Source organism: Dermacentor andersoni, chromosome 6 (genome assembly GCF_023375885.2).
Source record: "Dermacentor andersoni chromosome 6, qqDerAnde1_hic_scaffold, whole genome shotgun sequence".
Classification (NCBI taxonomy): domain Eukaryota; kingdom Metazoa; phylum Arthropoda; class Arachnida; order Ixodida; family Ixodidae; genus Dermacentor; species Dermacentor andersoni.
In genome coordinates, this window is record NC_092819.1 from 71,254,306 (window position 1) to 71,279,470 (window position 25,165).

The 25,165-nt window shown below is 44.6% G+C and overlaps 1 protein-coding gene across 1 annotated transcript; it reads left to right on the forward strand.

The window, feature by feature from the left end:
- The first annotated feature begins 1,304 nt into the window (after nt 1-1,304).
- Nucleotides 1,305-23,751, forward strand: LOC129382517 (uncharacterized). The gene is made up of 7 exons (XM_072288939.1): nt 1,305-1,832; nt 6,469-6,771; nt 8,846-8,943; nt 9,926-10,268; nt 14,889-15,187; nt 18,394-18,579; nt 23,682-23,751. The coding sequence occupies exons 1-7, from the start codon at nt 1,305-1,307 to the stop codon at nt 23,749-23,751; spliced, it is 1,827 nt and encodes a 608-aa protein (XP_072145040.1).
- Nucleotides 23,752-25,165: the final 1,414 nt, after the last annotated feature.

Below are 25,165 nucleotides of genomic sequence, written 5' to 3' on the forward strand. Positions count from 1 at the left end.
ACCTAATGCGAAATTTGAGCGCCGCTTTATACGTGTTTTTCTTTCGCGATAGTTCGGGTCGCGCGGACAAGCAGACTCGGGCGGCACGTTGCAAATGGAGCGACGTGTAGCGCGACTGCCTGGCTAATCGGAAGACGCGAGATGCAACACGTGAGTGTCTCATGGGCACGATTCACAGCAGTCACCGTAAACAGACCTCCACGGATGCAGCGTTTTGTTCTCGTGTGTAGTATCGTAGGACGCACTCACCGCATGCCAAACCCCTATATAAAAAAAAACCAAATCTTCTTTGCAATAATACTTCTTTGCCAAAATAGAGTAAAGCAGAAGCTAGGATTGCTGCGTTCGACGCGCAGCCTGGTTTGTTATGAATGAGCTCGACCCGATATGTTGAAAGCCATGAGGCAGCATGGCCGACCCGCAAGTACAAAAGGCAATATGCATTGGATGAGAATCTCCCGATGGCGAGCCTAAACCAAAAATTATGGTTTCTTCTTTTTGATTTCATTATTGAGTGAAAAAAATTGCAACGTTCCGGTTCAGTATTGATTCGAGCGAAAATAACGTCTTTTCCTCTTTTCGGCTCAGATATATGGTTGTATATCCAGCTCATTGAACACTTAAATAGAAAATTTAATGGAAGCCAATAGTTAATCCACCCACCCCACCCTTCATGCTTCGTCTACACATCGCATCAGTGCCTCGTTTAATTCACGAATAACACCGGCGAAAGGCACTATGAAGCACGTGAACCGCATGGGATTGGGAAAACGAGCATTCAGAAAATATTCGCGCAGCTTATAAACAAGCCAAGAACTAGCATTAGAGTTTCGATAAGGTATGCACACTAATAGGGCGCTATGCGCAACTTGTCTTCACGGGAGAAACATAGAAATAATGTCAAATAAAATCGCAAAAGTAAAAAAGACATTAAGAAATCCCATTAGAAAAAATCGTCATAGCCTTTTATAATCCTATTATAAACTTGCCCAATTTTGGATAGAGATTCTGCGCCAACAGTATTGGGACAGTAAACCTGTACGATTACGCAAATGAAGGAAATAGTAGCGGGTATGAGCCATCACTGAACAACAAGAACAAGACTTCCGCGGCACAAACACGCAGCATTGCACTGGACTGGGATGCACTACTTACAAAACCTGCCAACAAGGAGCTTGAAAATCCTCTTTATAGCCTATCCAGCTTTCGTGTGCGTCCTTCTGTTCTTCGAGGTAAGATTCATCTTGGCTTATCTGAACTGGGTGCAACCTATCGGCCGCCTGTTCGACACGCCTGGCTGCGCAATGCCGCTGTACCCGTCCTTCCACCGAACCATTCGGCGTGCGAACGAGACCGACACCAGCCTCCAATGGCGCTGTCCAGGTCGGCGAGCCACTGTCATCTATCGCCGAGGCAGCGTCCTCTACATGAATCTGACTCGCCTGGCCAGTTACTATGGTGTCACCAAAGCGACGAACTCTATCTGTACCTTTCGAGAGGTGATGAGAAACGAGAGCTCTGGTGTCAGTCATGACTGGGGCTTCTCGTTGGGGCCTACGAGACCGCTTGTTTTCGGAACGAGCTTGTCTGAAGAGTTCGTCGCGGTGACGTGCGCGGTGGGTAGACGGACGCTCTTCACCGACTACTTTCTACTTCCGCAGCGGAAGAACCCAACGACGAAGAAGCGCGTAATCCGAGGAGAACGCCCTATTAATGTACTCGTTCTGGGAATTGACTCAACGTCGCGAATGAACTTCGATCGCCACATGAAACGAACGCGGCGACTCCTGACGGAAGAGCTGTTTGCGTTCGAGTTTCTCGGCTACAACAAGGTATGACGTAAATGAAAATCTCCGCGAAGGCTTGATAAAGCAGCTGTAAAGAGAGAGAGAGAGAGAGAACATAATGACTGTCCCTACTTGCTGTCGAGGCATCTCTCCTTTATGCCTCTCTCACTTGCTGTCCCTCTTTGCTATTCAAGTGATTAATTGTGGTCAAAGAGAGGTGTCAGTCTGTAGCCAAATCCTCAACGCGCGAATTGCCTTCACCCGATGAATTCAAGACTCATTGTGGAAACTTTAATTTCTTACTTGAACAATATTCTGCAAACTCATTGCTTGTATGAACACTCTTGATCACTTTATGTCACTATTCTTGTCTTGTTCATATTCATTTTTGTGCACCAGAGCTGTTTTCTTCCAAGATTACTGTAGCAAGGACTTACGTGCGCGTACTGATAAATGCAATGGTATCACTTGTCCCAGGTTTATTTGCGAGTCATAGAGTGGCCCGTAGAGCTCAGGAGCACTCCGTATGACTTGCATTTTTTCGCTCTAAGCTAAACAGTTGTCTCGTCACAGATGGCTGTCGGGATAAACGACGCGTTTCCATAAATGGGAAACTTTAAAACAAGCTAAATGCTTTCTCTTGGACTTCATCGTCTTATTAGCTCAATATGACATAGACTTCGCTCGCAAAAAAATGACGCTAGCCGAAAGCCTTTTGAAGAAGTACAAATGGGACAAGCGAGTCTACTTCAATATAGAACTTCGCTGAGCTATTACAAATCATATAGTACACCCTCTGGTTCTGCCGACTTTTTCAGCAGAAAGTGATTTTTGTGGCAGCGAGCGCTTCTGAACGTTTAGTTAAAGGTGGTCACGCTCAAAGTCTACAGAAGACATCCAGGCGAATTGGTTGAGAAAACGAGAAGAGACAGTGCTATCAAGATGGAAGACTATCGTTTGGTTCACATCAGCCACGTCCTGCAAAAATAATAGTGCTGCAGCTAATTATTCGCTTTGATTTACTGAAGGAAATTGCTCTTATCATCCCTTTGGAGCTATGCTGGCTAATCAACAGAATGCTGTTTCAGAAGCTCCAAGTGTATTAGGGCGAATATTGGTAAAGGTAGTGCTATTAGGGAAAAAAGGTATATTTTTTATCATGAATGGTAAACTTTATTTATGCAAGAAGCCTGCGACATTTGATCATGCGTTCACAGGCTGCTGAGACCCTATTTTGACTGAGACTTTATTCAAAGAACTATAAAAAAAACTATTTAAAAATAAATACCCAAGTTCATGTGCCAATAAGGAGCACTGGAATTTCAGTATTTACTAGAAGAAACCCATCGAAACGTCTTGTGTTGTTTGGCCATTTCTCGAGCCTGCAAGGTATGTCGAACACCAAGGTGGCTTTATGAAAGTCGTATACAACCGTATAACCAACAAATCTCTATTCAGAGTTCTCTTTGCGTACGAGAATCTTGCCAAAGTCAGCGAGAACCATCTATGTGGGTGGACGTTCGTCATAATTTTGTCACATTCAAGAAGTACCTATATTTTTGGGGATTTACGGGCTAAAACCACGATCCTAGGAGGAAACATGCTCTGGTAGGCAACTAATGATACATTTTTACCAGATGGCGTTCTATAACGGGCAGCCGGCGCACAGTAGACTAGTGTTTTCGCATTTCGCATCTATCGAGCTGCGGCCGCGATGGCCGGCAACTGAACTCGTGCCCTCGTGCTTAGCTGGGCATGGCCATAGAAACTATTTAAGCCACCACGTTGAATCCATTCAAGAAGCACTAACCTGCAAGCAGAACCCATGAATGGCTGCATGTGAGCGTTTTCATTGTGTTATTGTGCAAACAAGAAAACATTGAACCATAATTCCCGCAGACGCCATCCCACGAACTATGCCGACGTTAAAGCGATTAGCACTGAAGCAACGTAACGACGAACCATATCACCACCGAAATGTGTCGTGTATGAAGCGTACATGCACTCAGGCTCTTCTCTTGCGCATTCCTTCGGACATGCTGTGCCATCAACCGGCGTGGCCATGAAATGACTCGTGTCTCGAGTCTGAATATAATCAGGCAAGGTTGTTTGAATATATATGAGGCGGGTTCAATCCTGCCCTGGAGAGGAGAAATTTTAAAGATGCTTCTTGCTCTTGAAGAGCTTCACACAGTCAGTGGCACATACCTAGTCGCAGATACTCAGTGGCCAAAGTTGGAATAAGAGGTTCGCTGAAGTGTTTCGCTTGCGCAGTGTCTCCAGTTGGCGTCAAATAGGTTGGGTGAAGAGCAGCATTTTAGGGGTGTCCGAATAGTGATTTTTATGATCGAATCGAACACGAATCGAGTAGTACCAAAAGAAAATCGAATATTGAATACTTTTGGAGCGGTTTTTCAATAATGAAGAGCCATTATATCAATTATTATAAAATGATGTTAGCATTATAGTATTCTTAATGTTAGCAAGTTTCTGTCATTAAATAGTACGTTAAGCGTTGTTTAATTAAAGCACAAACGGAGCATTACAAGCCCACAAATAGTTTTTTAGCATGGACGGAGCTCATATGAGAGTGGGAATGATTGCTGGACAGCCTGTATAGTGTAGCTACCTGAGCGACGCAGCCTGCTCCTTTCCGCAAGTTCTCAGGTCTTATATTTGTACTATGCCCCCGGGGGTAAAAATTGACCGTGCTCTCGCTCCAATTTTACATTTATTCGGTTGCAGTTGACATTTTAAAATATTCGTAAGGTATTAGAAAAATATTCGCCTTTACCAATAAAGACAACTGCATTCGAATACCGAACTAAATAGGGCAGTATTCGATTCGTTATTCGAAAGTTTCGAATATTCGCAAGCCCCTAAAGCACTTACACAATGACGGAAGCTGGCGTCAAAGAGGTTAATTGAGGAGCGATACATAGCTAGTTTTGTCTACTCAGTAACCCGTGCTGTTTAAATGGTTGGTTTCGAGCAGGGTTTTCTGAGAACAGCACCCCGATGCTGTACTGATTAGACCATGGAATACCCAGTGACCCAAGTTGACCGAAAGAAAATGGAGAAAGACGTAAAATAATATTAATAGCTTCTCAATTCTTTAGAGATGATGGCAATGTTAAAGCTCTTGCGAGCGTATTGTTATGATTGGTGTGAACTTGGTCATATTTTTATGTAATGAATAACAAACAGTCAAAGGCACTTAGGTATCGCTACGTGGATGTATGCAAAATCATTGAGACCCGATGACGACGGAGTTTACGAAACGTAATAGTACTTAAAATTAAATTAAATTATGGGGTTTTACGTGCCAAAACCACTTTCTGATTATGAGGCACGCCGTAGTGGAGGACTCCGGAAATTTCGACCACCTGGGGTTCTTTAACGTGCACCTAAATCTAAGTACACGGGTGTTTTCGCATTTCGCCCCCATCGAAATGCGGCCGCCGTGGCCGGGATTCGATCCCGCGACCTCGTGCTCAGCAGCCCGACACCATAGCCACTGAGCAACCACGGCGGGTGTAATAGTACTGTTTTCCCGTTGCCTCGTATCATTTCCCGGATCACGTGGCTCGAGATCTTTCGCTTACTTGTGTGGGCGAACAAGCGAACCGGGCGGAACAACTGACTGGGAGGTATAAGTCCAAGGTTCGTCCATCGGTGCGCATGACAGAACTTACCGAAATCAACGTGCCGATTGGCAGCGGCGCAACTCGTGGCGCTATATATAGACCGGCCACTAGCGCGGTCTGTCTCTGTCACGACGTGACTTTTTGTACCACCTTCGTTGAAGGTTCGCCCATCGTAGCGCATGACAGGACTAACCGCAACCACCACACCGACTGGCAGTAGGCTGACTGGCAGCGGGCCAGTGCCGTTGGCGCTTTCGCAGAGGGAGGGGTAGTGTGGGGCAGCTGGCATGATGAGCGGCATCGGAGCCAGCTCTGAAAGAAGAGGACGACGAACGCGCGAGCAGTGGCACAAGCATGTTTCTGTGACCACGTGACTTTTCGTACGATTTCCGGCCGCGCCACCGGAATTTCCGATTCATGCGCCATATAATGCTTTCGCAATAATACGAAAGGCGGCGCACGCTCTTTGAGACATAACCAGTGACGCAAGTTGGCATCAAAGAGGTTCATAGAGGAGTGTCACAGTGGCACATGTCGAGTGACCAAAGTTGGCGTTAGAAAGGGTCATTAGAGAGGTTTAGCTTGTCCGGTATTCGGGTAAGCGCAGGGGTTGGGGCGTTGGGGAAGAGGCGTAAATTTGAGCGGCCTGCATGGTGCATCCAGATGGTGACGCGGAGCTCAAACAAACAAAAACAGCTAATATTGCCTTAGTCAAGTGTATTCTACTTCGCTGCTGGCGTAAATTTTCTGCGCTGGCGTAATCGACGACGTTTCTGACGACATACAAACGTTCGCATCAGACATAGGCACAAACATGTTTGTAGATCTATTAACACTTTGCAAAAGTCAAAGCAATGGTGAATAGACAGCAACCTACAAATGGCTTCGTGTCACATTGATTTTCAAAGTGCATGTGATCCAAATATTTCTTTCTTCTAGCGTGTTCACCAACTGTCTGTGCCTTATGTTGAGACTTGTAATACGTGCGGCGGCGGCGTAAACTTTTGTATTCACAAGCCTTCTGCTGGTCGTAGGTGGGCGAGAGTTCTTTCGGTAACCAGATTCCTCTGCTCACGGGGCTGGCGGGCGACGACGTGGAGAGGCTTTTTCGCAACCACCCTTTTGACGAGCTGCCACATCTGTGGAGCGTCTACAAGGAGCGCGGGTACACTACGCTCTTTCTGGAAGAAATGCCAGTCTACGGATTGTTCGTGTACCCCGAACACCGGGGATTCCGGAATCCGCCTACCGACTACTACCCTCTTCCCGTCGTTTATGCCATGGGAGTTCAAAGAGGACTCGACGACTACTGCGCCGGCTCGCGTCTTAAGACTCAAGTAAGTGAGCAGTGGCGTTCAGACTAATGACAGTCAAGATGGCGAAACGCCGCCTTTGAAAGTCAGTAAAAGCAGTTTAGCGACCGAGCAATGCCCACTAAAGAGAGGGGAACCTAAACAAATGCAGGCACGTACTTGCGTTGTTGTCGACGATGTGCGTCACACCTACCACACGCAAAAAAAGATAACGCACGCCAACTGCGAAAGTTCGCGAACCGCTTATAAGAATGTTTTTTTACAGATGATGTGCTCGGAATAACGTACCTGCTGTAACCAACGTTATGGCACAGAGGACACTTTGCTCATGACGTGTATAAATTAGGTTATAGGTAATATGGCAGGGCTCTGGAAAGTATTAGAAAAACCAGTATTGCGTACATTTTTTGTGGCTGTGCTCTCGCACGGCTGCCGCAGTGGTCGCAAAAACGGAGCGAGCAAATGCATGATATTTTCATGCATAATTCACTTGCTGTGTAATCAAGCGGAATCTTACTCGTAGAAGTAAGTATCATAAAAAACTTATCGGGGGTTATGATACATTGTATTATATTTTAGGCATTGTTGGGTTTAGATATTCAGTTAGCACAAAAAAGAGTCTTATCAGCACTAGTTCTAGTACAGATGCTAGGAACGGCAGTGGTTGGCGATTCTGAAATTGAAATTTGAGCGATAAGTCCGTAGGCTCTTCGTGCATGTGTCGTCGTACATAACAAAAAAGTCAATAGTACTAGCGTAGATTTCACTACCTACTGTACCATTCACGTTGCCCTTGCAATCGAACTAGACATGGCTGTTTCGCAGTAGTATCGGTTGAAACGTTCTTTTTTGTCGCCAGTGCACACTACGCGAGATTTACGGTAAGGTAGAAGCGAGAATTCATTCTAGCCAATCACCTGAAAAAAGTTGCATGCAGTCACAATGCTCAAAAATGCTCCGCCACCGCGCTGCCATGCGCCAGTCTGCCAGGAGGGCGGTAACTAAAATCTGCAGTGTTCAAGCCGCCGTGGGGGATACGATGCATTTGGTGGTAAGCGATGGAATTGGACATGATGAATGAACGGACGAATAAAATGCTGAAGGCCCTGGAGGAGATAATGGAAGCATTTGACTGACCGCAACAAAGTAGATTCGAAGAGGTGCTTTGCAAATTTACGGCAAGGAAGGCACTTCACTGCAGTTGACCTAAGTCAGAGAGCAGAGCTATGAAGGCAATCATTTCTATATTCCACATGACCATTCATGGCAAAAGAAGAAAAGTTTGGGATACAAAAGCGACCAAGGACCAAGGTAGCGGCGCAATGCGCATGACGTGCAAGGCGTCTTGTAGCCGGTGATGTTGGCTTAAGATAACGGCTGTGGCATTTACTTCAGTAAGCAGCATTGGAGCAGACGTAAACGCCGCCGAAAAACAAGGCAAGGACAAAAAGAAGAATGAAAAGAGCGGAAAAGACAAAGCAACAGCGGACTTTCCACTAAGAGATTGCCTGGCGTGGATGAAAGGCCAGTGCGAAGGGCAAAGGAAGTACGACGGCCCGGTCCTAAGTACTGTGTACCGCGACGGAATCTCACATGTGCGCTAACTTTTCCCCAGGAACAAGCGTCGTGGGACAAACCTTCAGCTTTCATGACATCGACGATATCAGCCTCAGTGGCTGCCGGCAGTTAATGTTTCTGCCAGGCTGGCACTCTCTCAAATCTAAATCTAACATGCAGCGCACACATGCAGGTAAAGACTTGAGAGTAGTCAAAAGAATGAGAGGCCTGATGAGCAGAGACCAGACATGGCGTCATCATCATACTTACTCTTCTGATTTTGGGCCGCAGTTGATGAAACAAGCAGGAGGAAGAAGAAATCCTGTACAATGTTTACCTTCCGTAGAAGAGCTCGGCACCGTAAGGAGGGTTTCCGCCAGATCACTGACGAGAGCACGAGAATGTGTCTAAGGTTTGCGGCTCTAGACAGCCTGTCGACGATAACATGAGGGAAGTTGCTGGAAAGCACAGGCTGCAGCGCAACCACACATGGAGATCAGAGGATAGCATTTCTTAGAACTGACTCATTCTGTACGAAAAGGTTCTCAAGAGACAAGCACGCAAGGAAGACATCGTTATCGAAGCAAGCCGTCGAGCCGAGCAAACGGCACGAAAGCAAGAGCAGGCTAAAGATCACGAGTGAACTGGGCGACAGTTTCATCAAGCCTTCGCTCATGCTCTTTGCTGATTTGGAAAGTTAGTCTTTGGAGTGGGGTACTGTGCGGGCAGAGGATAATGAAGCCAAAGTTATAGAAGATGAAAGATGGTGACGAGTGCGGTAAATAAAGTGTACGGAGTTTAGGTCGGTGTGGTGTCTCCGTTGCAATAAAGAACATCAAAGCTTAAGTAGTGACTGAGTGGCAAATGAACTAGGAAACAGAACAAGAGTACTTGTAAAGTGTTCATAGCTCGATAGTGTACGCAGAAAAGTTTAAGGCGCACAAATTGGACGAGCAGTGGTAGCCCGCATATTCACTCCGAATATGTCATGCCGTCGGCAACATCCCTGAATTGCGTTCCCTATGTCCTCCAAGTTACCATAGGTATAGAAGATATTGTTAAAGCTGACCAACAATGCCATGCGATGCAATGCATAAAAAAGTCTAAAAATTCACCCTTCACAGACTCTACTCTATCCACCCGTACCTATATTTATATCTGGCGAAGCTTCTCTGACTATGTGGGGATATTAAGGAGGTGCTCGTGCTTGATTAGCGATAAAGAAAATCCCCACGCTATATGATCTTACAAGTCCGGCTGAGAAGCTGGTCACCACAAGAGAAGGCTTGGGAAGCCGGTAAAATAGGAACCACACCTCAAGAAGCTCCACATATATTTAGGTGAGCAAGAAAGCTTAACATCTTGAACTATGCACCTTTTGTCTGCGTCACGACTAAGACTGCCGGTAGCTACAAGGCGTCTAAACATAAATTATTCATGTGAAGCCCAGTTGAGCTCGTTCTAGAATTCACTTGAATACCGGCACGTCGTCAGATGGCAAGGACAGCCGACAGACGGGTGCAATAATTTTCATAGATAGGGGAAAAGGCGACGGGGTCTAGATAACCAGGCAAATAGTGGACTTGTAACTTTAAAGTAAACATATTTTCACGTTGCGAAGTGACCTTTCGCAGGTTTTTCTCGACTACCTCGGTGATGTACTCCAGCTCAATGCCCTGGACGAACATCCGCTCTTCGCGTACGTGTGGCTCTCGGATGTGCCTCATAGCAATGATCACGCCTTGCTGGTACTGGACAAACCAGTGCACGCACTGCTGCGAGACATGCAGAAGCGTGGTGCCTTCGACGACACAGCGCTTCTTCTCCTCAGTGACCATGGAGCCCGCTTCGGCTCGGCCCGGGCTTCCCAGATTGGCCGGCACGAGGACAAGACCCCGTTCGCGTTTATGGTGTTGCCGCAAAGGTTTCTGCGGAGGCATCCCACAGTGGCAGCAAACCTCGAGGTCGGTGGCTCGTATTTAATGCGGTTAGCATTCTGAGGAAGCTTTACGAGCTTCCTGTGGTGTTTTTATGTTCTCTGCATTAGCATTCCTAGAACATTGCATGCACTTGCTGGCTTGTGTATTTCCGGCAATCTGTCTGAGTCACTGAACGTTTTTTTTTTCCGCCGACGGGGGTGCACGTGTAGACCCTGGTTTATTGGGCATAGCGTTGGGCTACTGTGGTGAGAGAACCCGCTTCTAAACCAACCATCGGACCAACTTAGGTAAAGGGGTATGGTACACTCGGAATGTGTCGCTATTCACTGAACCTGTTTGATGGCAACTTGGGTCACTGTGCATACTCTACAGAGTGCATGCCGCTCACTTCACTCGCTGGGCGCGCAATCGTAAGGGCCAAAATTGTGCCCCGAAATAAGAATTACTACGGTAAACACACATTTTTGGAGGTATTTCATAACAGTTTACGACCCTTACGAATAAACTGATTTAGTGAGGTTGAATATTTTAAATCCTTTTTGTCGCATTATAATTCAAAGCGCGTCTGCAAAATAAGCAAGGTGTGATAAAGATTTATTCACGGCAGCCCGTGGGCATATATAGACAAATAGAATGATAAAGAACAGCTCCAATTAAGACATCGAGGTGTTTGTTCGCTTTCTATAAGTACATTCGAAGCGAAAAAGTCATTTGGGTCTTCGTACCTGAAGCACTTCTAAAAGTTGCTCGGAGCGCCAAGTCGTAGACGGAATGGAAGTCCATACAGGTTTCACACTTTCATCTGCTGCACGGCAATACGGCCTAAATGGAGCTCGAGAGAAAAGTAATCTGTTTAATCCATGGTATTAGGAGAGAAATTTTTTAAGTAACTAAATTCGGCTGCAGCGCTCGCAAGTGGCATATGCTTTAAAGGTCTCACCTGGCCCCTTTGACATTGCAATATAACCCGCGCCAAGACTCACAGGTGGCTAGCGCGAACTGCCATTTTGCCTACCACAATGAAATGGGAGCTGTGGAAATTCATGTCTTATTTGGCGCCGTCCACATAAGCAAGCGCAGATTCTTTGCCAAACGTTTATTGACGAAAGGCTAAAACAGAGAGCAACATGATCCGTACGCGTAACAGCAGTGGGTGGAATTTCTATTGTAAAGAGCCTTTGTAGATACCACCAAATTTATTCTAGTTCACAAATTGGAGCTAACATGCAAGGACTGCTGCTCAAACTACACCATGTCAGTGGCTGTGTTTCCTTAGTATATATGCTTTTCAACATGGTACATAATACGCCAACAAGCTGCCTGAGTCTCCGTTTCAAAGTTTATTTTACTTATTTGCAAAATACTGCAGGCTCCAAGCGGGCCCAAGCAGGAGTTGTAAAATTACAAAAAATATAATGACACAAACACTGAGAAGAAAACAAACAAGACGCTCACATCTTTGTTGAGAAATTAACTTAGTAACAATTATCAGTTGGATTGAGTGAGTGCTGTTTAACAATAATGATGGTAGTGCATTCCGTTATTCGATTGCACGGGGGAAGAAGGGTCAATTTGAAAGCGGTAGTTACTGTTTCATATGGAGTTAAAAATTCACAGTGGTGGTGGCTGGTTAGTCTCGCAGTTAATGGACTCGCGTATAGGGCAGGATGGAGCGATCTTTCTTTTTTTTTTTTTTTGAGGAGCGAAACATATTAAGCCTTGGAATTTTCCGTCGAAGTTGTAATGTCTGCAAACCATGATTGTTCATGATACTTGTCGATGCGTCAGTGATAGGGTGCTGAGAAAAAAACCCAACTGCTTTCTACTGAATCATTTTTCGTGCATTAACAGCTTGTTTATTGTGTACGTCCCAGACGATGCATGCGTATACCATTTTCGGCCTAATGAGAGATGGTTACGCATGAAGTTTAGTTTCAGGGGGCCCTTGCTTTAGTTTATATCGCAGAATACAGAGCTTGTGAAATGAGGCAGCATATACATTAGATATCTGAGAATTCCATCTTAGGTTGTTATTTATTGTCAAACGCAAATGTTTGTTTATTTACTTCAACGAAAGGATGATTACGAAGACTATAGGGAAACATCCACCTATATCTTTTCTCGGAGATGTGCATGTATTCTGCTCTTTCTTCATTCACATTCATGTACCAATGATTGTACACTTTTTACGTAAGTTTTATGAACTCTAGTAATCAAAAGTTCACGATCTTCTCGGCAAAATGTCTCATGAAAAAAAAATGCCTGCAACAAACGCCTGCCTGCAAACAAACATTCTGCTTCTCCGGAAGTAGCTAGAAGAAATTACATAGAGAATTGTCTCTATGAGGACTATCATGAAGCTGTCTAAGTATCAGCAAGAGACCTTGTTCGGAATATTGGTTTAATATAATTCCCAACTTAAAAGAACATGTGTGTTTTTCTGCGCCATGCCGTCGCCTCTTTTTTTGCTGTCTTTTCAATGTCGCTAAGCAGGCGCGTGAAATAAGCAAACGCGAATTTGTTCAAATTTCTTAGCGTGGCATGTTTAGCTACTTGGAAAACAGCTGAACATGTGTCCGCCCATTTCACATAAGCATGAAGCGATTCTTTTCTTGTTGCTGCTGCTTTGTTTTCTAATAGACATCACGTGGTAATCTACTTTGCCACTTTAGATACCCCGATTGTTTCATATGTATGGGCTACTCGGTGCTACGTTCTCTTGATAAACACGTTTTGCTGGCGTAAGAACACTATAGCAGACACTTATTACAATGCGCAATGATTGGCCTGGAGAAGTTTGGGTGCCCTTTGAAGCAACAAAATATTCAAATCATGCTGGCGCATGTGAAAAATGTGCGTCTGTCTAAGAAGACGGCAACTAGCCGCTAAGGTTTAACAGCGAAGCTGTTAGCCCCTAGTTGATCGAGATTTTTCGTGACGTGCTCGCCCAAAAGACGGCAGCTAGAAAAGGAGTTTGCGTGTGAGTCTCCGCGTAAAAGAACTATGTTTTCTCGAATATTCAAATGACAGTCCCATGGTATCATGTCTGTAGGTTGTATGCAATTCGTACTTTCTACGAATTTCCTGATGCATTTTGCTTTGAGAAACCCAAATATTTTAATAACGCACTTGCACTAGGCGGAGAGTCTGCGGGGATGAGGATACATGCTGGGCTAACGGTACCGGTACCAAGCGGCCACCCAGATAGTCTTCAAACTACAGCTGGAAAAGGACTTTGTCGTTCAGTTTCCGAGTAACAGATTGATTTTTTTCACGTATATTAGAATAACAATACGATGCTGTCACGTCTGCAGCGTGTGTGCAAGTTCGACTTGTCCTGACAAAAAAAAATGTTCTGACAAAATATTACGTTTAAACATGATTTAGTTCAATAAGGCACATGCACTTGGTGAACGGCCTAGAAGAATGAGGATGTATGCTGCGTTTCCGCACACGTGCGTGGAGGCGGCAGCGCACCCAGCTAAATGCTGTGTTCGTCTGTACGCGGAACGTTTGGGAGCACTGCAACCACGGCGTAGCAAGCAGGCATATCAGGTCGTATTTTTTTTTTTTGCCTTCCGCGGCATTTGCAGTGAGCGAAAAAAAAAAACCGAATATTGATAGATAGAAAGTCAGAAACTGTTTATTCAGACGTTTTGCAAACTGCTCTACAACTTTCTAACTATACTTCATTGCCTAACATCCTTGCTCCAAAAGTTGGTCAATTATTCTTGCCTAATTGTGCAATTTAGATGAATACAAAAACTCCCACTTTCGTCGGAAAGGCGAAGCATCGATTGCGATAGAAAATTCGCAGCCAGCCATACGAGCTAAGGATATTACTTTTATCGGCCTTATCAAATTGTAGAGATTCGCTTGCTGACTAAATTACAAAACATGGTGTTAGCGCGCATAGCAAACATAGACACATCACACTCACTGACGTGCACTGACGTGTTTCCTCACGCTTGCGTGAGGAAACACGGTGACAGCAGTCAGCGATCTTCGTGCTATCTATCGCTTCAGCACAAAGTGAGTGCCGAGAACGCACAGCACGTACAGCACGAACACACAGACTCTGCCCCCAACGCAGATCGCTCTCAAGACGCGGCCGCTTGACTGCGCGCAGCCGCCACATATCCAGTTGCAGCCGGAGTACAACACCGCCCCCTCCTTCCTCCCCCCCCCCCCCCCCCCCCCCCCCGCCAGGTGCCTTGCGCACGACGGAAGACGGCGTGCTTCCTCACCGCTTTCGTGCTTTTCGTCGCGATCGCCGGCTTCCCTCGCACGCTTTCACACGCACGTACAGAGTAAGGCGAGCGGCGACGGTGTTATCGCCCTTGGGCTTTATATACGGAGCCTGAAGGCGACGGCGACAGCGGCGCCGACGCTGACGGTAGAAATGCGCTTGGAGTGTCTATGTAATTGCTATCGCAATAAAAATAGTGTGAGCTACTCCATACAATAGTCAGCAACATGCATCGGCGTGTTAGATTGTGTCGGCATAATTATTTAAACTCTGGCTAAAGTTAGCGGGGACACCCTGTATGCATACATAGCCCTTCAAAAGTGCATGAAGTGCCCAAGCAATGCTAACGCAGTAATAAATATAGAGGGCTCATGGCAATCTTCCTTTGGCACCAGGTGAACCAGCGGCGCCTCGTGACCGCGTACGATCTGCACGCCACCCTCCTGGCGCTGTCTCGATACCCTGGCGGTGCCTTCGAGCCTTCCCTTTCCACGCAGAGGGGCATCAGCTTGTTCGGTCGCGTACTTCCCGAAAGGAGCTGCGGGGACGCCTTTGTGAGTGCACAGTTTTGCGAGTGCCAGGGAACTCACGTCGACCTCGACGAGCGGTCAGCGCTGGTGGAGTCGTTCGCCGGCTTCGTCGTAGAACTCCTGAACACACGGAACGAGGCCAACTTTCCTGGCTTGTGCATCAAGTGAGTTTTCATGAGTAACATATTGCATATTGTGCACTGTGAGGAGTTCTGCGCTTTATGCTCGGGTCAATACTCCGAAATGCTATAGGATGAGTGCTCACTTAATCCCAATGATGTACAACAGGTAAATACCGAAAACAGTTATCGGGGACCTGGAACTTCAAACATCGTTGTTTAGTTTAGTTCTTTATTGCTTTTACTATTTTCTGTTATTTTTGCTCCACTGCCCGCCAGTGCTGCACTACTAGACTGATAAATACTAAAGTGTGCATATAGTGTAAATTGCTTGGTTAAGATAGTAATTCAAGGTGATTGGTTTGGCTGCAGAAGGCGAGCCTCCTGCCTTTTTCCGTACTTAGCGCTTGGCCTGCTCATATATCCCAAATATGGGCACTTTAATTATTCAAGTATGGTAGGCAACACAGAACATAAATGGTAATTACTATTAATGGTGTACTTTTGTTTTAGAAGGACCTTGCGTGTTCCTATACTGCTCACCTCTATATTGGTTTGAAGTTGGAATCGCATTGCTACTTTCGTCGAATACCTCACACACAAAAAATATCTCCCTGGGAGAGTAAATTTTGAGGGTCCCAAATCGAGCCTAGCCTAATGCGTACGTGTAAGCTGGCACCAACATGGACAGGGATTAGCAAGCTGAACTGCTCTAGAATTCTTGCGTAAAGTGGGGTAAAGGAGGGATGTCTTTAGATATGTTTACATCTAATTTTACTCCAATTTGGCGTCTTCACCTATTTTGAAAAGATTTTGAAAAGATTTTACCGCAGAGAGCAGCAAGCGTTTTCGATATACGCTCTTTCATAAACTATTCCCACTTCGGATTTCCTAAAAAAAATCAACCGGGTCTAGGTTGCTAGAACAAAACGAAACTATTTTATATAATACCGATATAGGAACATAACACTTGCTATATATTTATAAATTTTATCAAGGCATGTGTAGTCCATTGGGCCCACGATACGGCCGAGAGGCTAGGCGTTTCGGTCATGGCGAGGGATCGGCCCGCTTCGGGCTAGGAAACTAGCGCGACCTGAAGGACCTCAATTAGGTTTTTCATACCATGCCATACCATACCATACCATACCATACCATACCATACCATACCATACCATACCATACCATACCATACCACACCATGCCATACCATACCATGCGATATCATACCATGCTATACCATTCAGTCTTTGGAGTCACGAAATTGTAATTTAAAACTTGGAAAAGTGTGGTATACGTGGCTCTTCTGTTGATGTTCTTCGCAGAAGGGCAGCAGATTAGGCGAGCTTGTGTTCAATGGTAACAATAAAGTTCAACCAGCTCTAGACGACAGGACCAGAAAGAGGAGGAGACAAACACGGCGCTATATTTGTCTCCTCCTCTTGCTGGTCCTGTCGTCTAGTGTTGTTTAAATTTTATTGTTTTCATGTTTTTCGCTCGTACTTAAGTCACTATATACAAGCAGTGGTTATTGAGCGTAACGTATTGTCTTTTTGATCAACTAAATGCTGCGTCCACCGAGGTAGCTTTCTCAGCGCTTTTGCTTTTCATGTCTGTATATTAATGATTTAATTTTTACTTCTACCGAACCACCACTTCTTGTCTAAGCCGACAATGCAAGCATATTTTCGAGCGGCTACACCCCCGACAGGCTTATATAGACAGGGACAACGGTACTCTTAAATTAGAGTGAGTGGTTAATGGCAAATGGAGCTAACATAAACGTCATGAAACCATAGCTATTTCCTTTCGATACATACTTGTGATTATGCACCTAGAAATCACCTTGCGCTTATAACTAACCAAATTGCTATAACAGAAAGTTTTAAATTACGTAGAGTCGTTTTGTTATTTCTTATTGAGATGGAGTAGTCATGTAGCTCATACAGAAAAAAAAAATATTCAGTGAATTAGTTTCTTTTTGCTAGGTGTCGGTTAGATTTCCCCGTGCTGCTAAACCTAACAATCTATTATACTGTTTTTCATTCGCATGGTAATTACTATCATTTGGCCTGAGGCAGGAAATCAAGGGGACCAACTTTAGCAGACTGCTGGTACTGGAAAATAAATTCTTGAGGTATATTGCCGGCATGAGCAATACAGCACACACTGGATATATTTTCTTAGTATAACATTATTCGCATTACCACTACATTTGAATATTGGCTACTCTGTTTCATTAAATATTCACCCCCAGCTGTGACTGAGTTTCTCAAATTTTTTGCTGTGATATGAATAAAGGAAAAGTTGTTCGTACAACATGCACAGAAGAGTTCAGTGAAGCTCCTCCAACCAGAGCAAATGATTGTAATCAAACTTTACAATTTCTGCTGCCACCAAACCTAAATACATGCAATACGAATGAATGTAATATGTTTAAACCTTGATATAAAAAAATTTAGGCATTATTTTGGAAGGTACATTATATTGCCATTTCTGTTTTGTTTCAGTTAGTCATAAAAAATTTCTGGAATGTTTCATTTTTCGCAACCTGTAGCTAGAAATTTTGAATATTGCAACACTGTTTTCAGAGGTTAGAACATTTTAATGCCGTATATATATAAATGTTCATTGTTTTGATTGCTATTTGGTGGAGTTATTTTTTGTATATGTGGTATGGTATTTGATAGATTGACTACTGCGTCATTTTTTTTTTTTGCTCAATGATGTATTTACTTATGTTTGGCCTCAGGCACACTTTAGTAGCGGTTAATCTGCGCTACTTTTCTTAATTTATTGCACAAAAAATAACAGTGGTTTATATATTTTTTAAGTACGAATAAGGAAGACAGATATCTGAGATTTCAACTGGGTTTACTCCAAATTAATATCTATGCAAATCTTAAGTTTGTTCTACCATAATCCCTGTGACACATAACAGTCGCAAAAGAGGAGCTATAGTAAAAGAAAAGGGTATGTAGTTGCGTTCAATATCAAAAACTGGCAAAGGGTCAGTGTAGAAAATCCCAATTTTTTGTAAGGATAGAAGCGATGCATCCTGCAAGCAGTGTTATGCGTCAATGGGGTCACAAAACGTTTTCGCATTGTTACGCGTTTAGGCTGCACTGTGTACTTTCGTGCTTCGAAAAAAATTAGGTAGACTGATAAAGATGATGATGCTCACCGTGTAATTCTGAGTGGCTTAATTTTTATTTGATCAAACTTCGCTTCCGCCCTTGCCCGCACACAAGATGGAAGCTGGCGAAGGTGACAGACGCATCCGCTTTGGGCGGCCAAGTCATCGGTAAGGTGCTCCTGCGGGCCCTCGTGACTACAACACCAGAGGCACACTTCGAGGCTTATGGCCTGGTGCGCAACGGCACGTACCAGAAGGTGGACTTTGTGCAGCGGCTGGACTGGTACTCCAACCAGACGAGGTGCCTTCCTCCGAGTAGGTGGCAGAAGTTCTGCCGATGCGCTTCTTTTCAGTGGAGCGATCAGGTGCCAGCGCTCATGAACTCAACACCGTATTGAGCACCCGCGTCCACCTAAACTATGAGGTGGCCGCTGAAGATCGCTGAAGACATAACGCATGTACGTTGTAGTGCGTGCAGCCTTCTGTGGGTAAACGGCAACTGGACGCGAAGTACCAGACATATTTGCTTCACGGGAACTGGTTAGCTTAGTCTTGCTTTATATTTTTCCTTATGTTTGAGAATAAACACGAAAATATCGCGTTACACAGGCTGTGGAAATGCCTGAGTGTGCGGTGCGAAATGCAAGCAAAACACAGCGCTGCCTCTATGACCGTGAGTCGGCACTGAGCAAAAACAAAAAACAAAAAAAAAAATGTTGCAGTTTCGCTCCAAAAGCGAAGTATCGTCTGCGACAGCAACTTAATGGACAGCTTAATGGATCAGCAAAGAGCGAATTGACTTTCGGGGTGTTTGTCGGGGGGGGGGGGGGGAGGAATCAACTCGAACTAAGCCTCGAAAACACAGCGTCCGGCGGATTCTGTCCTTGTCGCAGTGGGCTTTCAATAAACAGCGCCCCAGGCAGCCGTGGGCTGCCATCCTGGCCGCCAGGAGTAGAACGCGCCCTCCCTCCATACCGTCCCCGCGGAGCTTTGCTCGCGATGGAAGACGGCGCTCTTCCTCCCCGCTTCCCTCGCTTGCGTGCGCTAGATTGAGCCGTGATCGCCGGCTCACCCTCGCACGCTTTCAGTCGCGCATACATCATACGGAGTGTGGTGACGATTTTATTGCCCTTGGAATTTATACGGAACATCACGGCAACAGCAAAGCCGACGGCAGATATCGCAATAAAACAAAAAATAAAACTATATTTCCGACCGCAACGAAAACGTAAACGAAACCGTATTTATTATTTTGTTTGGGAGTGAAACCGAAATATTTTTGTCGGTTTTCTAATCAGCTGGAAAGTTGGCTATCCGAAACAACCGACGTCAGCCAACGTCAGAATCAGCGCCTATCTCAGAGCTCCGCATTAGCCCATATCTGAAGTAGGGTTAGTGCGACCGATAGCCAGTCGTGCGCCCCAATAATACGAGCCTGCGCTCGGGGCCCTAACACATCGCCATGGAATCAAAACCCAATGATTGCGCGTTGAAGAGCGTATAGTTTCGTTTTCAACGGGTACAACTCTTCCTACCGAAGTTTTATCTTTCCTTTAGGTTCCTTTTATCGGAACAATGGTCTCGCATTCGATGTTATGCTGTTTCTGAGATCATGCTCCGTGCCTTGACTGTGTATTATGAATTCTGAGATCATGATCAGTGTCTTAGCTCAGGGCACTGATCTCCGAATTCATAATTCACTTATTGATGACAATTATTACTGTTTTTGTCGTGACTCCACTTGGAAAATATTTGCATGTAAACAAAAACCGTTATGAACAGCTACGGATCTTTCTTTTTTTCGTTCGCAAGGGGAACAGGAAGGGGACGTTTTTCAGTGGGACGAAGCTAAAACCAGAACGAAAAACGTTTGATTACAATGGGTAAACGATTAGCTTACCTAGAGCTGGTGACAAAAGTATTAACGTGGCCGCCTTGCATAAAATAATAAATGGTCAGAGTATTCTAAATAACCACAATCGTATATAGATTCGTGAAGTATACCAGCTGTTGTGTTGCAGCTTCAGTAGCAATTCCAGAACCACAAAAACGTAGATATATGGGAGGTTGCAACCTGATGCGCTGTATTTTCGAAGATCACTAGAAGCGGGAAACAAGTTCGGCCAATATGTGTGCATCATACGCACTCACTTTTACACTTTCGAAAGAGATGTGGTATTTTGCAAGTTAGCAAAGTTCACCCACTGAATATCAGAAGACAATCGACGATATTCAAAAATTGATTTCGTTCGTTGCACACTTGGCTACTTGATCTCTGCAGATTAACTCATAATGATGTTTTTTGTTACACCCACATCAGAGAAAACTTCATGCAATAACGTGTACTTCGACGCAGCATATCTGTTCTCCAAAATTCGACAAGGTGGACGAAAGTTCATGGAAGTAAAAATCACGAACCAGGACGAATTTTTCTTGAACTACGAAGCTTTGTTTTTAAGAAACCCGTGTTGCTTCCTCTCTAGCTGCGTGCTAAATGCGGGAAGACGTCAATTTGTCTTTTTGTATACTTTCATATATTTAAGAAATATCGTGCTAGCGTTTTGAAATCTTCTTTCTGCAGGCCACTCAAATTACCGCATTTATTCGTTTCCGCCTTTTTCGTGCCTATATATCTCTAGCATCGGTATTTTAGAAGCAGAACAGGCCGTTCATCTTATTTAACTTGCACAGTAGCGACTTTAAAAAGTTTGCAGTGTACTGTAGCTGGGGCTACAATTATGATTGGCGTGGAGTCAGGTAGGCTATTTGAGTATTTGTGATTAGAGTGGAACATGCAATATAAACCTGGTGCAGTACTGTTTGCCATTATGTTCTCATGTGTACAACGCTCAATTATTTACCAAATTGGTGCTCGGCGATTGTTCTCGTATTTCAGTTTTATAAATTCTTTTGCGTCTGTGTACAGATCAGCTTCATGGCATTCCTAACACTATGCAACATTGGCACATCGTAGTGAAGAAGAAGATTCTATCTTTTGCATGAGGTGCGTACATGTAAAGTCTGCCATGAGTTACTCTGTGGTTTTTGAATCGAGCCTTTGACTCCGACATCAGTACCTCCCACCATACAGCTTCCAATAATCATCTTGCTATCAGAACTTATACAGGCACTTCCAAAACGTCCAAATTATACCTTCATAGTCTATTACTCTAAGACATTACTTTCATAGTTTTTGGTGCCGAGGAATGCAGAACTACCAGTGCCTAACAGAACTAACATGCAGAACTAACAGCCAGTGCCTGAGCGATCGGCGGTAACCATCTTTTGTTCCTTTCGGGACGGGGCAGCCTGCGGCTATTCAGAAGAAAATTCAGTTTTGTTCGGTATATTAACGCATCTTTGACTCGTACTCGTCACTACTCGTACTCGTACTCGTCACTACTCGTACTACTCGTACTCGTACTCGTCACTACTCGCCGCGTGACAAGCAGATGAAGTAGGTGGAGCCCGAAAACTTTTGACCAATAGGCCAGGGCTAGTGGCAAAAGTATCGAATCAGAAATAAAAATTTTTCTTTTGTTCGGTAAAATCATGCATAACCAGCGTGTACACGTCGTATCAGATGGGGAGCTATCGCGGTTTTCGTGACGTCGCGCGACAGACAGGTGAAGTGGGGGTGGTCCAAAAAAGTTTTTGACCAATCGCGGAGGGCTGATTGCAGAATTGGAATAGAAAACTTTGGAGTAGTTTTACGTTATAGCGCCACTGCATGTGCAGAGCCAGAAGCTGCTGACATGCAACCAATACGAGGCAGTCATGTTTTGCAGCCGTCAAACATGGCATGGTCTCTGTCATCAAATTCGCCACAAGGGTTCGCGCGAAACTTACCCTGTTCCAGTGTTTCCTTCGTTTATTTATATAATGCCAGGCGTGGTCTATCATTTAACTCGCAGCATCAAAGTTCAGCCAACTTTCTTTTGGGCAGAAGCAACAAGTATCTGAATAGCTTCGTGACCTAGAATAATTGTCGGTCTTCGACAGGGTTGAGGGCCTCGTTATGGGTGTCGCGCATTATTGATCTTCCTGAATCATGAAATCTATTATCAAATATGCAGTTACGTTGCATACTAGTGGCAATATATTGCACAGTCTCACCGGAGCCGCACACTTCTCCAAGCCTGATGTCATATCGACACTGCATCCTGAAGGCCGCGACTGGATTTTTGTTACGACTGCCTCCAGACTCTATAAATACAAATGGGTGTCCTTAATACTGCCATTGCCGCCTTCTGTATTTCATCAGAGAATGTCGCAAATGATAAGGAACTGTTCCGAAGTTTTATATAGACGACATCATCATGTTCAACAAACACGAAGAAGAGCACGTCTTTCGGTTACGCTTCTCTTTATTCGTTCATTGTATGGCGGTGTAGCGCGTGTGTCTACGATTATGTATCGAGGAAAAGCGCGGGGAATGCGTTAGATGGAAATTGAAGACAATGAGCAACACAAGCACAAGGTGAGAGCTGGAGCCAGTGTTTCGACAAGTGGACTTGTCATCTTCAAGGCGACATATGCCCGGTTCTTTAGAAGGAGAGAGAGGGTAAAGTGGGTGGCGCGAAGTAGCTCCAGAAGTTGTGTTAGCGTCGAGGGTGTAGAATTGAAAAAAAAAAGATAATGTGCTTCTGAGCGTCGGTGGAGGATTGTGAGGCGGCGACGTGTGTCAGCCGGTTGACGAGTCATTGTAAGTTCCTCTTTTTGTGGAAGCGGCCTGGACGACTGGAGAGGGGGGGGGGGGGGGAATACGGGCTCCGCTGCAGGTCACTGAACTATTGTCTCTCTGGAAGAGAGTACAAAAGTAACGTGAGAAAATGCTGCTCGTGAGGAAAAAAGGGGTAAATATATAAAGAAAAGAAAGAAAGGAATGCTGCATAAAAGAGAAGGGAGGTTGGAATGCGATTGACAAACCAATTAACAACAACATAAAAAAAGGAACATAAGCAACAGAATTAAAAATAACTAAGTGGTGTTGCCTATAGTTCGAAGTTTAGAACAGCGACTTGACTCTAAAGCTCCCTTTGAAACGTTTATACCTATTGGTTGTTATGCTTTGAACCTACAGATGAGGTATGATTCTCGATATTTTCTGTCTCGCGCAGAATGGAAATTTGACTGTATTATGTGGAGTTTAAGTTCATCAAAGTTATGACCTGGGTGGTTCAGATACTCGCCAACGGCTTTGTGAAGATATTTAGCCGTGTCCGTGTGATCCTTGTTTAACCTGACGTTCATTCATTGTCCCGTTTCACCGATATATTACAGAAGGAACACTCACGCATATAAATCTCACCGGAATTAGTGCAAGTAAAGTTAGTTTTCACTTCGTGCATAAAGCTATTCTTGGGGCTTTTAATTTTAACGTCTTTTTTATGGTGCTTGCAGGTTTTGCAATTGGACCGAGAGCATGCTTTTACTACTAAAAATGGTGTTGGCTGACATCCGCATGCACTAACATGTGTTTAAAGTTTCTGTGGCGGTGATAGGTAACCCTTGGTACCTCTGGAAACACTTTTCTCAGAGGCTCGCTACTTCCTACTATTGGGTGGCACTTTCATAGGGTGCCGTTTAGGTTTGCGAGGGCATTACAATATTTTCTTATAAAGGCTGGCGGTCTCAGATGCTGGTGTAAGTTGTTTCTAAGCTAATACCGGCCGCCTCTCTAATCTTGACGCCACGTCATAAGCTCTGTCGAGAGGAACTTGTTGATAGTTTCGTTGCGCTAGCGTTAAGGTCACTGGGGTGGTGGATACAACCGTTGTATTCGCTACAGATTATTCTTATACGTTTCGCTTGTGCGACAAAAATTCCTTGCTTGCAGTGTCACGGTTGATGACAGTTGTAGTCTAAATAAGGCTAGCTATCCGTATACTTTCGATAAACTTTTGTTCTGAGTTTTCCATTTTCCATGTAAACCGTCGTGTCCAGAAAGTTGATTTGACCAGGAGAGTGGGGATCAGTAAATTTCGTATTCGTCTGGAAGTGTTTGAAATAGTTAATTAGGCCGCCTAGCGGGTTTGTGCCGTGTTCCCATATTATGAACATGTCGTCAATGTAAGTCAGGTAGGTGTGGGGTTTTAAAGGGTATGATTTTATCAGGTTTTCTTCAAGCTCTCCCATGAAGATCTTGGCATACGTGGGAGCGAATGGTGTTCCCATGCTTGTGCCGAAAGTTTCTAGGTGGTGAATCAAATAAAATTCAAAATAGTTGAGCGTGAGAGCTAACTGAACAAGTTACACGTAAACGTTAGGAGCGTGCGCTTGAGGATTGAATGCGAGAGACTTCGACGCGCTTTCGTTTCCTTTGTTCATGAGTATGTTAGTGTAAAGAGCAGAAACATCTAAAGTTATTAGAATAGCGCCATCGGAGAAGAATTCGTTTGCGTTGGTCGAGTGCATAATTTGAAGGAAGTGTGGCGTGTCTTGAACAAAAGATGGGAGCGTGGTGGGGATGTTTGACAGGTGGTGATTTAGGAATTTAGGTAGTGACTCGGTAGGTGTGTTGTTAGACACACTGTTAGGCACAGCAATCCCGCCTGGAATTTCTGCTGTCAATATATATTCTATGCGAACCTTATGTATTTTAGGAAGTAGGTAAAAGCGGTCGGATTCTTTTTTATTGGGATTCATGAAGCGATATTCAGTCGGCGTGATTAGTTCCTGGGACATGAGCTCCGCTATTGTACTTGGCACAAGGTTGCTGTAAACCGAAGTTGGGTTAGAGCCGAGTTTTGTGTAATGGGCATGGTTGGTCAATTGTTATAAGGCCTCACTCTTGTATTTTTCTATACGCCAGATTGTGATACTGCCGCTTTTGTCTGCTGGTTTTATTACAATATCTTTTCTTTCCGTGAGTTCTGTAAGAATTT